General features: G+C 37.6%; 3 protein-coding genes across 3 annotated transcripts; all 3 read left to right on the forward strand.

Moving 5' to 3' along the window:
* Window positions 1–1,266: 1,266 nt before the first annotated feature.
* LOC145086346 (putative disease resistance protein RGA3) lies at window positions 1,267–4,378 on the forward strand. Its single transcript, XM_079024098.1, has 2 exons — window positions 1,267–4,107; window positions 4,244–4,378. The coding sequence occupies exons 1-2, from the start codon at window positions 1,347–1,349 to the stop codon at window positions 4,246–4,248; spliced, it is 2,766 nt and encodes a 921-aa protein (XP_078880224.1). The 5' UTR covers window positions 1,267–1,346; the 3' UTR covers window positions 4,249–4,378.
* A 3,432-nt stretch (window positions 4,379–7,810) lies between these two features.
* LOC145086349 (putative disease resistance protein RGA3) lies at window positions 7,811–11,107 on the forward strand. The gene has a single exon (XM_079024099.1). The coding sequence runs from the start codon at window positions 8,460–8,462 to the stop codon at window positions 11,022–11,024; it is 2,565 nt and encodes an 854-aa protein (XP_078880225.1). The 5' UTR covers window positions 7,811–8,459; the 3' UTR covers window positions 11,025–11,107.
* Window positions 7,873–8,412, forward strand: LOC145089301 (uncharacterized). The gene has a single exon (XM_079027754.1). It carries the CDS (start codon window positions 7,873–7,875, stop codon window positions 8,410–8,412), a length of 540 nt encoding a protein of 179 aa, XP_078883880.1.
* Window positions 11,108–12,250: the final 1,143 nt, after the last annotated feature.

Below are 12,250 nucleotides of genomic sequence, written 5' to 3' on the forward strand. Positions count from 1 at the left end.
CAAGTAAAATATGGAGTTAAGTTGACTTTAAAACTAATTTTTGGTTTATTTTGGTGCAGTAATGGAAGAAAGGGTGTAGGATTTGGTTTGGTATTATGTATAAAGCGAGTATTGCATTGTTAACAACCCTTATTTGATCTTTTTAGTATTGTTGTGATGGTAGAATTGATTAAACTCTGGTCGATGTTTGTGTTTAATTGGAACTATATTTGTACAAACTAAGCACAATAGACATCATACGTTAATCTCTTCCTCTACTATTGTTATTTGCTCAGGTTGTATTGTAATGGCATTGCCACATCATCGCCATATGGCCGACTTGGCACCACCCTAGAACCAGAGGTGCATGTGGCCTAAAAAGTCTGGTCTGGTCAAAAAGATTTTTCAAAGTAAAAAACTAAGACTGGAATTAACATGATATTGATTGGTTGATTTCTTAAAGAAATTTTCCAGTTTAAAAAGTCATCATGAATGCTTTAGATACCAATACTATTTAGAATTAATTTCTGTTACATCTTATACGACTAGATGACTCTTGGAAAGAAATATGAAGTCATTAACGTAAAAGCCACCATGGACATTTTAAAGATGTATGCAGGCCTGTGTCTGCAGCTAGTTTTATGCACTATACCCTTTTGTTAAAAAAATGAAGATATCTTGTTATTCGATACTAATTCAAGCATATTATAAACAAATAATTGAACATCTATAAACATAAACAAACAGATAATATACTTATGTAATTAAATATAATTGAAGATAAAAGAAACTAATATGAACGAAAATAAACGAATTGGGATGTTGGAACTAGAAGAGTAGCAGAGTGAGGACGTCTCTTTGTGTTCCTCAATCTTGTATTATGAAACAATTTTGTTGTGTATTATCGACATATACATGTGGCATTCCTTGTGACATGAATGATGGATTAGCGAATGAGATTTATTTGACATGGTAGATTATTTAGGCAGCTCCGTAGAAGGATTGCCGCGGCGCCTACTGAGGAAGAAGGAGCGTCGTGAGTTTGGAAGTAAATCCTGCGGTTTCTCTCTCTCCAATATCTCTTAATTAAAACTAAGGGCATAATTGTCAACTAACTATAACATTCGGTGGATGGATAACAAAATATGTCCTCATTTACTTTTTCCATTTTCTCAGATATTCTTTTAGTTATCCATAAAGAATTTAATGGCTAGAAAGAGAAACAATAACTCTTATATATGGATAACTTTTATTCATAACCATACATATAGGATTGCCTGATTTCTGTGAGCTTATATTTCACCCTCTCTCTCTCTTTCTATCTCTCCTCTCTCAAACACACATACACACACCATTGAAATTTGAAAATGGCCAACGCTTTAGCTACTGTTGCTGCCGAGGCGATCCTGAAAAAGTTAGCATCCATAGCTGCCAACGAAGTCGCCCTTGCTTGGGGTTACAAAGAGAAGTTGTACACACTTGAAGGGACCTTGAAAATGATTCGTGCCAAGTTACAGGATGCCGAGAATCAGAAAGGTCAAAAACATAGTGTGATGGAGTGGCTGAAACAGCTAAAAGATGTGGTTGCTGAAGCTGATGATGTGGTGGATGAGGCTCACTACGAAATGTTGAGGCGTGAGGTAAAGAGTCGAGATCGGGTGGCAATAAAGGTACCCTCTCTCCCAAGCTTGAAAAAGCTTAAATTTCGTAGTGAAATGGGTCATAAAATCAAAAACATTAACGAAAAGTTGTCTCAAATCAATAAACAAGCAAACGAGTTGGGACTACAAAATGAACAGCCTGGTCCTGTTGTTCAATATCGTCCCTACCCGGAGACAGATCCAAATTTAGGCGAATTCAAAGTTTTTGGGAGGGAGGATGATGAAAAGCGCATCATACACCTTTTAACCGAGTCAAGAAAAGAAGAAAAACTTACGATTGTTCCCATTGTGGGAATGGGAGGGATGGGGAAGACCACTCTGGCTAAGTCCGTATACAATAATCCAAAAATCCAGCAACATTTTGATGTGAAAGCTTGGTTGTGTGTGTCAGTTAAGGTTGACATCAACACACTTCTGGCAAAGATCTATGAATCTGTTGCACGAGAGAAACCTAAGTCGGAAACAAAGGCCAATTTAATTGAAAGTCTTGAAGAGAAGTTGGGCTCAAAAAGGTATTTCCTAGTCCTGGATGACGTTTGGGACGAAGAGAGATTATATTGGGAAGATTTTAGGAGTGTTATGATAAATGTGAAGTCCCAAAATGGAAGTAGCATTCTTGTCACTAGCCGGAAACTTGACATCGGAACTAAGGCTATGTCAATGGATTCTTGTTCTTTAAAAGGTCTTTCCGATGATGATTGTTGGTACATCTTTAAAGAGAGGGCCTTTCTAGCAGGACAATCACCACAACCTGAATTGGAGGAGATAGGGCGTGATATTGTCAAAAAGTGTGGTGGTTTGCCGTTGCTGTTAAATGTAATAGGAGGTATGTTGCAAAATTACGGTGACCCTGAGAAGTGGTTGGCCATCAAAAATAGTGACGTTTGGTATCTAGAAGATGAAAGGGAGAGAGTTCAAAAGAGTTTGGAACTGAGCTTTGATAATCTCCCCAATTCTTTGGCCAAGCAATGCTTCACATATTGTTCCATCTTAGAGAAAGATACACTCATGGAAAGGGAAGAATTGGTCGGACTTTGGATGGCTTTAGGGTTGGTTCAAGCGGATGAGGAAAGAAACAAGGAGATGGAGGATGTGGGAAATGATATTTTTCAAAATTTGGTCAGCAATTCGTTGTTCCAAGATGTTGAAAGGGATGAGTTGTATGGTCACATCACTCATTGTAGATTGCATGATCTAGTGCATGATCTTTCATTATCACTTTCGAAACATGAAAGCTTATGTCTGGTGGATGCGACAAATGATGACATTGCATGTATCCCTCAGGTTAAACATCTCGCTTTTTACGAAGTAGAGAAGAAGGATGATGAATTTGAAGCCAAGGTTTCTATGTTCATTGAAAGGAATACAATGGCTAGAACTTTGCATACATTGTTCATCAAAGTCAAAGTTGAGAAGAAGTTTACATTTCAACGATTAAAGTGCATACGCATCCTAAAACTCGAAGGATTTAGTATTGAGAAGTTAGATGATTCGATTGGAGGGTTGGTGCATCTCAGGTATCTTAATTTGTCATATACAAGGGTCCGTGTTCTTCCTGAATCAATTGGTAAATTATACCACTTGCAAACTCTGAAGTTGCCTAAAGACATTGAGCATTTTCCAGAAACCATGAGAAATTTGATAAGCCTGCGGTATTTCATGTGTTATAAAGATATTCCCACCTATGTCCTGGGACATTTGATTTATCTTCGCAAATTGTCTTCCGTCAAAGTGGTTGGAAGGAAGGGACATGGTATTGAAGAGCTCCGCCATTTGAATAACCTTACTGGAAGCCTCTATATTTTCAATTTAGAAAATGTTAGGAGCAAAGAGGATGCTGTCAATGCAAATTTATCAAGAAAGAAAAACTTATACAATATACAATTCAATTGGAGAGGGAACGATGATGAAGATGCCAACCGAAACAACAAGGATGTACTGGAAGGCTTGCAGCCCCCGGAAGATGTGAAAAAGTTGACAATTAACAAATTTTTAGGTGCTAATTTTCCAGAATGGGTAATGAAGATGGCAATCGATATTGATGGGAAATGGACACCCCTTGACAAGCTCGTGTCAATCACATTAGTTGGATGTAGAAGCTGCCTCTCTCTTCCGACGCTTGAGCGCCTACCACATCTTCGGGATCTTCTATTAAGAGAAATGGGGAGCTTGACATGCTTAAGAAGCTCTGATGTTAATGGATCAACGAAGCCTTTGTCTCCATCCTTGAGATCACTTGTGCTATTTGGTATGGAAAGACTCGAAAAGTGGATAGATGGAGCACCCAACAGCTCAAAAATAATATCGCCTGTCCTCAAGAAGTTGGTGATTATGGGTTGCCCAAAGATTATTCTCTTAGATGAATGCCATCCGCATCCTCTTGTTTCTTTAGAGATTGGAGCCTGCACAGGTCTGGTGTCCATTAAGAGCATACAAGGCCTCACATCTCTTAAAAATTTAATGATCGGTAATTGTCCTAGTCTTTTAGCAATAACCAATTTACCCAACCAGTGTCATTCTTTGAAGACTTTGGAGATTATCCATTGTGACAAACTGACTTCCTTGCCTCAGAAAATGTTTGACTGTTTTGCCTTCTTGAATAGGTTGATACTTGGTCCGTTCTCAAAAGAGCTTGATTCTTTCCCAAGTCTCCAAGGCATCGAGAAGTTAAGGGACCACCTTCACTCGTTAGAATTGAGAGGTTGGGATCAGTGGGAGTCCATACCTGAAGAAATACAACACCTCGCCTCACTGTCTTGGTTACGCATAGATGGATTCGGAATACAAGAACTGCCCATGTGGTTAGCCAGCATGTCATCTATCCGAAAATTGTGGTTCTTTAAATGCAAGGGGATAAATAAAGAAACAGTTAGACGGGGAGCGCCACGGGAAGCAACTGATGTTATACTAAATCATGGAAGAGTGTTAATTAATTAGTTATTTGAGTGTGTTTGTGTATATATAGATATGTTGTATCAGTCAGATCATTCCTCCTCTTGCTTTATAATAAATTTTCTCCTCCCTTACGATCCAAATTGTACCCGACATTTGTCTTGTTCAAGTATAGAGACAAGTACAAAAGATGGGTAAAAGTCCAAATATTTTATAAATTTGATACTTACACTTTATACTTAATATCCCAAAATTCTTCTCACTTAGGGTGGAAGGAGTCATAGCGGGTTTAGCGGTTTCAGGAACCCGCTGGAGAGACAACTCAAAGAAGGAAAGTTGGAGAAGATGGGGTCGGTGGTTTTGGGGTTGGATGGGTTCGATACCCTCCACCTAGGGTTTAGCAGTTTCGGCGGGAGGAGGGAAACGACTCCTTCCTCCCTTATAACATACAGCTACCATCTGACTTGTAATCCCAATTGATCAGCCAATTTTGCAACTTTTAGCTGTGCTTAATTTGCTGATGGCTCTCTCCCATTGTAACTGATTTGTAATATATAATTTGTTGTACTTACCCTGTCATGCAATCTTAACAATGTGTAAATGTCCATTTTATTTGTGTTATTAACATGGAAAGGTTTCTGCAAGTTAACTAATGCAGGTTTTACTTTTAGTAGTTGAATTGGTCATAAAGCAATAGTTTAAGCTCTTGGCCTATTAATCTAAAGAAATTGAGGGCCACAGAATAAAGCAGAGGGGCTGATGGTGTCAAGTGCTAAAAGTTGAAGGTGGCTGAGGATATCAGAAGTTATTAAAAGTTTCCATATCAATCCAGAGTCACATATTCTTCCTTTAAATGGATCACTTTGATCCAATCCAAACAAGTGAATCCAACTGATTTCAGTTTTCAAGGCGTGAATCCAAATAATACAAATTATATTCAAATCCAATATGAACCAACCAAATTATAATTCGGTTGGATCGGTTTTTACAATTCGGTTTTCACGAGGCATGAAATCTACACATGTGGTTAATCATGCAAGCAAAAACACTCTCATTCCAAAACATATATATACAAAAAAACCAATACAATCAACAATCAACAAGCAAAATGTAAAGTTGAAAAAGTAAATACTAAAAAAATCTACATCTGGTGATCCATACCAACACCAAGAATCAACTGTGCAAGATGAGTCAAATATGGTTCAGCTTGTGCCCTGCTGCTCAATATTGGCCTTAAATTCTCCAGCTCACTACTAAACTCCCTCTCAAATTTCCTGCCAAAAATCACTCCACTCCATCACACATACACATACATACATACATACTGTAACGCCCCGTTCTTGAAATATCTATTTATGGGTTCCCGAGATCAAAAGTAAGGGCGTTTCGGTCCTTAATGTGGATAAAGAATTGACGAGAACGGACTTTTGATGGAGGAAATGTTGCAAATTAAAGATATTGGCAGCAAGGGTCCCTAAGGGGGAAGTTTAGCAAAGGAGTCTGATGCATGCCAAGCATGCATGTATGATTTTGGCTGGGTACGCCCAGCGTAATGCAGGAAAGGAACGCGGGGTCTCTCGACGTACGCCCAACGTACGTCTATCTTCCAGAAACCCTAAATTTAAGGTCAGCCCTTATATAAGGAACATAATGGCTCTCACCCTAGCCTCCATAAAACACTCTCTCATCCTCAGAAGCCCTAGATAACCGTTCCACCTCCATTGTTGGGTGTCACGCATAAAAACCACCGTGTTAGTGGTGTAAATGTTGTCACCATGGAAGAGGCCTTGGATTTCATCGAGCATGATCAATCCCATAATGCTGAATGAGCTAGCTGTAAATGGTATGATTGATGTTAAATTAGAAATACAATTTCTGAAATTAGAAACAATTTTTCTTTTTCAAGTAAAATATGGAGTTAAGTTGACTTTAAAACTAATTTTTGGTTTATTTTGGTGCAGTAATTAATGGAAGAAAGGGTGTAGGATTTGGTTTGGTATTATGTATAAAGCCAGTATTGCATTGTTAACAACCCTTGTTTGATCTTTTTAGTATTGTTGTGATGGTAGAATTGATTGAACTTTGGTCGATGTTTGTGTTTAATTGGAATTATATTTGTAGAAACTAAGCACGATAGACATCATACTTTAATCTCTTCCTCTACTATTGTTATGGCATTGCTACATCATCGCCATATGGCCGACTTGGCCCCACCCTAGAACCAGAGGTGCATGTGGCCTAAAATGTCTGGTCTGGTCAAAATGATTTTTCAAAGTAAAAAACTAAGACTGGAATTAACATATTGATTGGTTGATTTCTTAAAGAAAATTTCCAGTTTAAATAGTCATCATGAAAGCTTTAGATACCAATACTATTTAGAATTAATTTCTGTTATATCTTATACGACTAGATGACTCTTGCAAACAAATATGAAGTATAACGTAAAAGCCACCATGGACATTTGAAAGATCTATTGAGGCGTGTGTCTGCAGCTAGTATTATGCACTATACCCTTTTGTTAAAAAAAATGAAGATATCTCGTTACTATATACCCTTTTGTTAAAAGAATGAAGATATCTTGTTACTATATACCCTTTTGTTAAAAAAATGATCATATATAAACAAATATAATTGAACACATATAAACATAAACAAACATATAATATAAACATATAATATACTTATGTAATCAAATATAATTAATCATATATAAACATAAAAGAAACTAATATGATCGAACATAAACAAATTTGAATGTTGGAATTAGAAAATTGGAATGTTGGAATTAGAAGAGTGAGGGCGTCTGCCTTCCTCAATCTTGTATTATGACACAATTTTGTTGTGTATTATAGACATATACATGTGGCATTCCTTGTGACATGAATGATGGATTAGCGAATGAGATTTATTTGACATGACAGACTCGTTAGGCAGCTCCGTAGAAGGATTGTCGCGGCGCTACTAAGGAAGAAGGAGCGTAGTGAGTTTGGAAGTATATCCTTGGGTCTCTCTCTCTCTCTCTCTCTCTCTCTCTCTCTCTCTCTCTCTAAATTTAAGCTAAGGGTGTAATTGTTAACTAACTATAAAAATCTGTGGATGGATAACAAAATATGCCCTCATTTATTTTTTTCCTTCTTTTTTATCAGATATTCTTTTAGTTATTCATAGAGAATTTAATGGCTAGAAAGAGAAACAATAATTCTTATATATGGATAACTTTTATTCCTAACCATACATATAGGATTCCCCTGATTTCTGTGACCTTATATTTCACTCTCACCCTCTCTCTTTCTATCTCTCATCTCTCAAACACACATACACACACCATTGAAATTTGAAAATGGCCGATGCTTTAGTTACTGTTGCTGCCGAGGCGATCCTGAAAAAGGTAGCTTCCATAGCTGCCAACGAAATTGCCCTTGCTTGGGGTTACAAAGAGAAGTTGTACACACTTGAAGGGACCTTGAAAATGATTCGTGCCAAGTTACAGGATGCCGAGAATGAGAAAGGTCAAAAACATAGTGTCATGGAGTGGCTGAAACAGCTAAAAGATGTGGTTGCTGAAGCTGATGATGTGTTGGATGAGTTTCACTACGAAATGCTTAGGCGTGAGGTAAAGAAGCGAGATCGGGTGGGAACAAAGGTACCCTCACTCCCAAGCTTGAAAAATCTTTTCTTTCGTAGCGAAATGGGTCATAAAATCAAAAACATTAATGAAAATTTGTCTCAAATCAATAAACAAGCAAACGAGTTGGGACTACAAAATGAACAGCCTGGCCCTGTTGTTCATTATCGTCCATACCCGGAGACAATTCCAAATTTAGGCGAAATCAAAATTTTTGGAGGGAAGAGGATGAAGAGCGCATCATACACCTTTTAACCGAGTCAAGAAAAGAAGATAAACTTACGATTGTTCCTGTTGTGGGAATGGGCGGGATAGGGAAGACCACTTTGGCTAAGTCCGTCTTCAATAATCCAAAAATCCAGCAACATTTTGATGTGAAATCTTGGTTGTGTGTGTCTGTTAAGGTTGACATCAACACACTTCTGGCAAAGATCTATGAATCTGTTGTAGGAGAGAAACCTAAGTCGGAAACAATGGCCAATTTAGTTCGAGATCTTGAAAAGAAGTTGGAAGCAAAAAGATATTTACTAGTCCTGGATGACGTTTGGGATGAAGAGAGATTATATTGGGAAGATTTTAGGAGTGTTATGATAAATGTGAAGTCACAAATTGGAAGTAGCATTCTTGTCACTACCAGGAAACTTGACATCGGAACTAAGGCTATGGCGATGGATTCATGTCCTTTAAAAGGTCTTTCTAATAATCATTGTTGGTACATCTTTAAAGAGAGAGCCTTTCTAGAAGGACAATCACCACAACCTGAATTGGAGGAGATAGGGCGTGATATTGTCAAAAAGTGTTGTGGTTTGCCTTTGCTATTAAATGTAATAGGAGGTATGTTGCAAAATTACAGTGACCCTGAGAAGTGGTTGGCCATCAAAAATAGCAAAGTTTGGGATCTAGAAGATGAAAGGGAGAGAGTTCAAAAAAGTTTGGAACTGAGCTTTGATAATCTTCCCAATTCTATGGCCAAGCAATGCTTCACATATTGTTCCATCTTTGAGAAAGACACACTCATGGAAAGGGAAGAACTGGTTCAACTTTGGATGGCTTTAGGGTTGATTCAATCGGATGAAGAAAGAAACAAGGAGATGGAAGATGTGGGGAATGATATTATTCAAATTTTGGTAACCAATTCGTTGTTCCAAGATGTTAAAAGGGATGAGTATGGTCACATCATCTCTTATTGTAGCATGCATGATCTGGTGCATGATCTTTCACTATCACTTTCAAAACATGAAAACTTATGTCTGGTGGATGCAACAAATGATGACATTGCATGTATCCCTCAGGTTAAACATCTTGCTTTTTACGAAGAAGAGAACGAGGATGATGAATTCAACGCCAGGGTTTCTATGTTCATTGAAAGGAATACAATGGCTAGAAGTTTGCATACATTGTTCATCAATGGTGAAGTTGAGAAGAAGTTTTCATTTCAACGATTAAAGTGCATACGCATCCTAAAACTCAACGGATATGGTATTAAGAAGTTAGACGATTCAATTGGAGGGTTGGTGCATCTCAGGTATCTTAAATTGTCATCTACGCCTATCCGTGTTCTTCCTGAATCGATTGGTAAATTATACCACTTGCAAACTCTGAAGTTGCAAAATTGCTATCATCTTAACAAGTTTCCAGAATCCATGAAAAATTTGATAAGCCTAAGATTTTGTAAATCTGAAGAAAGCATTCCCAACAATATCGTGGGGCAATTGACTTCTCTTCGAACATTAATGCCTAATTCCTTGGGCATGCTTAGAAATGATGGACACGGTATTAAAGAGCTAAGCCGGTTAAAACACCTCAGTGGAAAGCTCTGTATTTCCAATCTAGAAAATATTAGTAGCAAACAGGATGCAGTCATGGCAGATTTATCTGGAAAAAAAAAATTGAACGAGATTGAATTTAATTGGAGTACAAATTATGGAGTTGACCACAGAAACGACAAGGAAGTATTGGGAGGCTTGCAAACCCCTGGAGGTGTGAAAATATTGAGAATTAGAAGATTTTCTGGTGATAATTTTCCGGAATGGGTAATGAAGATGGCAATCAATATCCAAGGGAAAGAGACGCCCCTTGACAAGCTGGTGGAGATCACATTATCTGGATGTTGGAGCTGCCTCTCTCTTCCGACGTTTGAGCACCTACCACATCTTTGGGATCTTAAGTTGGAGAACATGGACAGCTTGACATGTTTAAGGAGTTCCAATGTTACTGGATCAACAAAGCCTTTGTCTCCATCGTTGCGATCGCTCCGACTATATAATATGAAAAGACTGGAAAAGTGGATAGATGGAGCACCCAACAGCTCAAAAATGATATCCCCTGTCCTCCAGAGCTTCGTCATTCGTCATTGCCCAAAGATTATTCTCTTAGATGAATGCCATCCCCACCCTCTTGTTTCCTTAGAGATATTGGGCTGCAATGGTCTGGTCTCCATTAACAGCATACAAGGCCTCACATCTCTTGAATCATTAGAAATTTCCTACTGCCAGAGTCTTTTAGAAATATCCAATTTGCCCAACCAGTGTCATTCTTTGAAGACTTTGCAAATTACCGATTGCTACAAACTTACTTCCCTACCTCATGAAATGTTTGACTGTTTTGCGTTCTTAAGTGGTTTGACACTTGGTCCGTTCTCGAAGGAGCTGGATTCTTTCCCGAGTCTCCAAGGCGTCGAGAAGTTAAGAAACCACCTTCACTCATTGGAATTGAGAGGTTGGGATCATTGGGACTCAATGCCAGAAGAAATACAACACCTCACTTCACTCACTTCACTGACAGTGTTCACCATAAGTGGATTTGGAATGCGAGAACTGCCCATGTGGTCATCTATCCGACATTTGAGGTTGCAAAGGGCTAAATAAAGAAACAATTAGACGGGGAAGATCACGGGAAGCAACTCATGTCACACTAAATTATGGAGAATGTTAATTAATTAGTTATTTGATGTGTTGGTGCATACATATATGTTGGATCGCTCATTCCTCCGCTTGCTCAATAATATACTCTCTTCTCACTTTCTTGTATAAGTATAAGCCACAAGTACAAAAGATGTCTAGAACTGAAATCCAAACATTTTACAATTTGATACTTAATATCCCAAAATTCTTCTCATTTATAACTTACAGCTACCGTTGACTTTGAATCGCAATTGATCAACAGATTTTGCAAATTTTAGTTGTGCTTAATATTCTGTCATAATTCATCATTTATCTAATTCATTGCAAGATGGCTCTCGTCCATTGCAACTGATTTGTACTATATAATTTGCTGTCTTACCCTATCATGCAATCTTAACAATGATTAAATGTCCATTTTATTTGTGTTATTAACTTGGAAAGGTTTCTGCAAGTTAATTAATGCAGCTTTTACTTTTAGTGGTTGTATTGGTCATAAAGCTAAAGTTCAAGGACAGGCAGTTAATCTAAAGAACTTGAGGGCTACAGAATAAAGTGCAGGGGCTGATCCTATCGTGTGCTAAAAGTTGGAGGTGGCTGAGGGTAACATAAGTTATTAATAGTTCCCATATCAATCAAGTCATATTTTGGTTTTTGTTTCGATGGTGAATCCAATTGATTTCGGTTTTCAAGACATGAATCCGAATAATACAAATTAAATTCAAATCCAGTTTGAACCAACTAAATTATAATTTGGTTGGGTCGGTTCAGTTTGTTTTCAAAAGGCATGACATTTAAAAGAGCATCACATAAATCTCCATATCATTTTAATAACAAGAAACAAATTGTGTTTGGCTAAATCAAATCTGGATGATCCATGTTTTACTACTATAAAATCGGGTAAATGACACAAAAAACACTTTTTTTACATAGAAATTTGATTTTGACACCGTGTTTTTTTGTCTCAATTTTGAAACTGTATTTTCCAATTTGTTACAATTATGACCACTTGACCGGTTAACCAGGTTACATGCTGACGTGACAGCTTTGATGACGTGGCATGCTGACATGACATGCTGGCGTGTCAAAATTGATTTTTTTCCCACAAAAAACACTAAGTTTTCACTTTTTTCGATTTTGACACTAAGTTTAATTTTTTATTTCAATTTTGACACTATGTTTTTTTGTTCCAA

Source organism: Lactuca serriola, chromosome 2 (genome assembly GCF_051521515.1).
Source record: "Lactuca serriola cultivar US96UC23 chromosome 2, Lser_US96UC23_V15, whole genome shotgun sequence".
Classification (NCBI taxonomy): domain Eukaryota; kingdom Viridiplantae; phylum Streptophyta; class Magnoliopsida; order Asterales; family Asteraceae; genus Lactuca; species Lactuca serriola.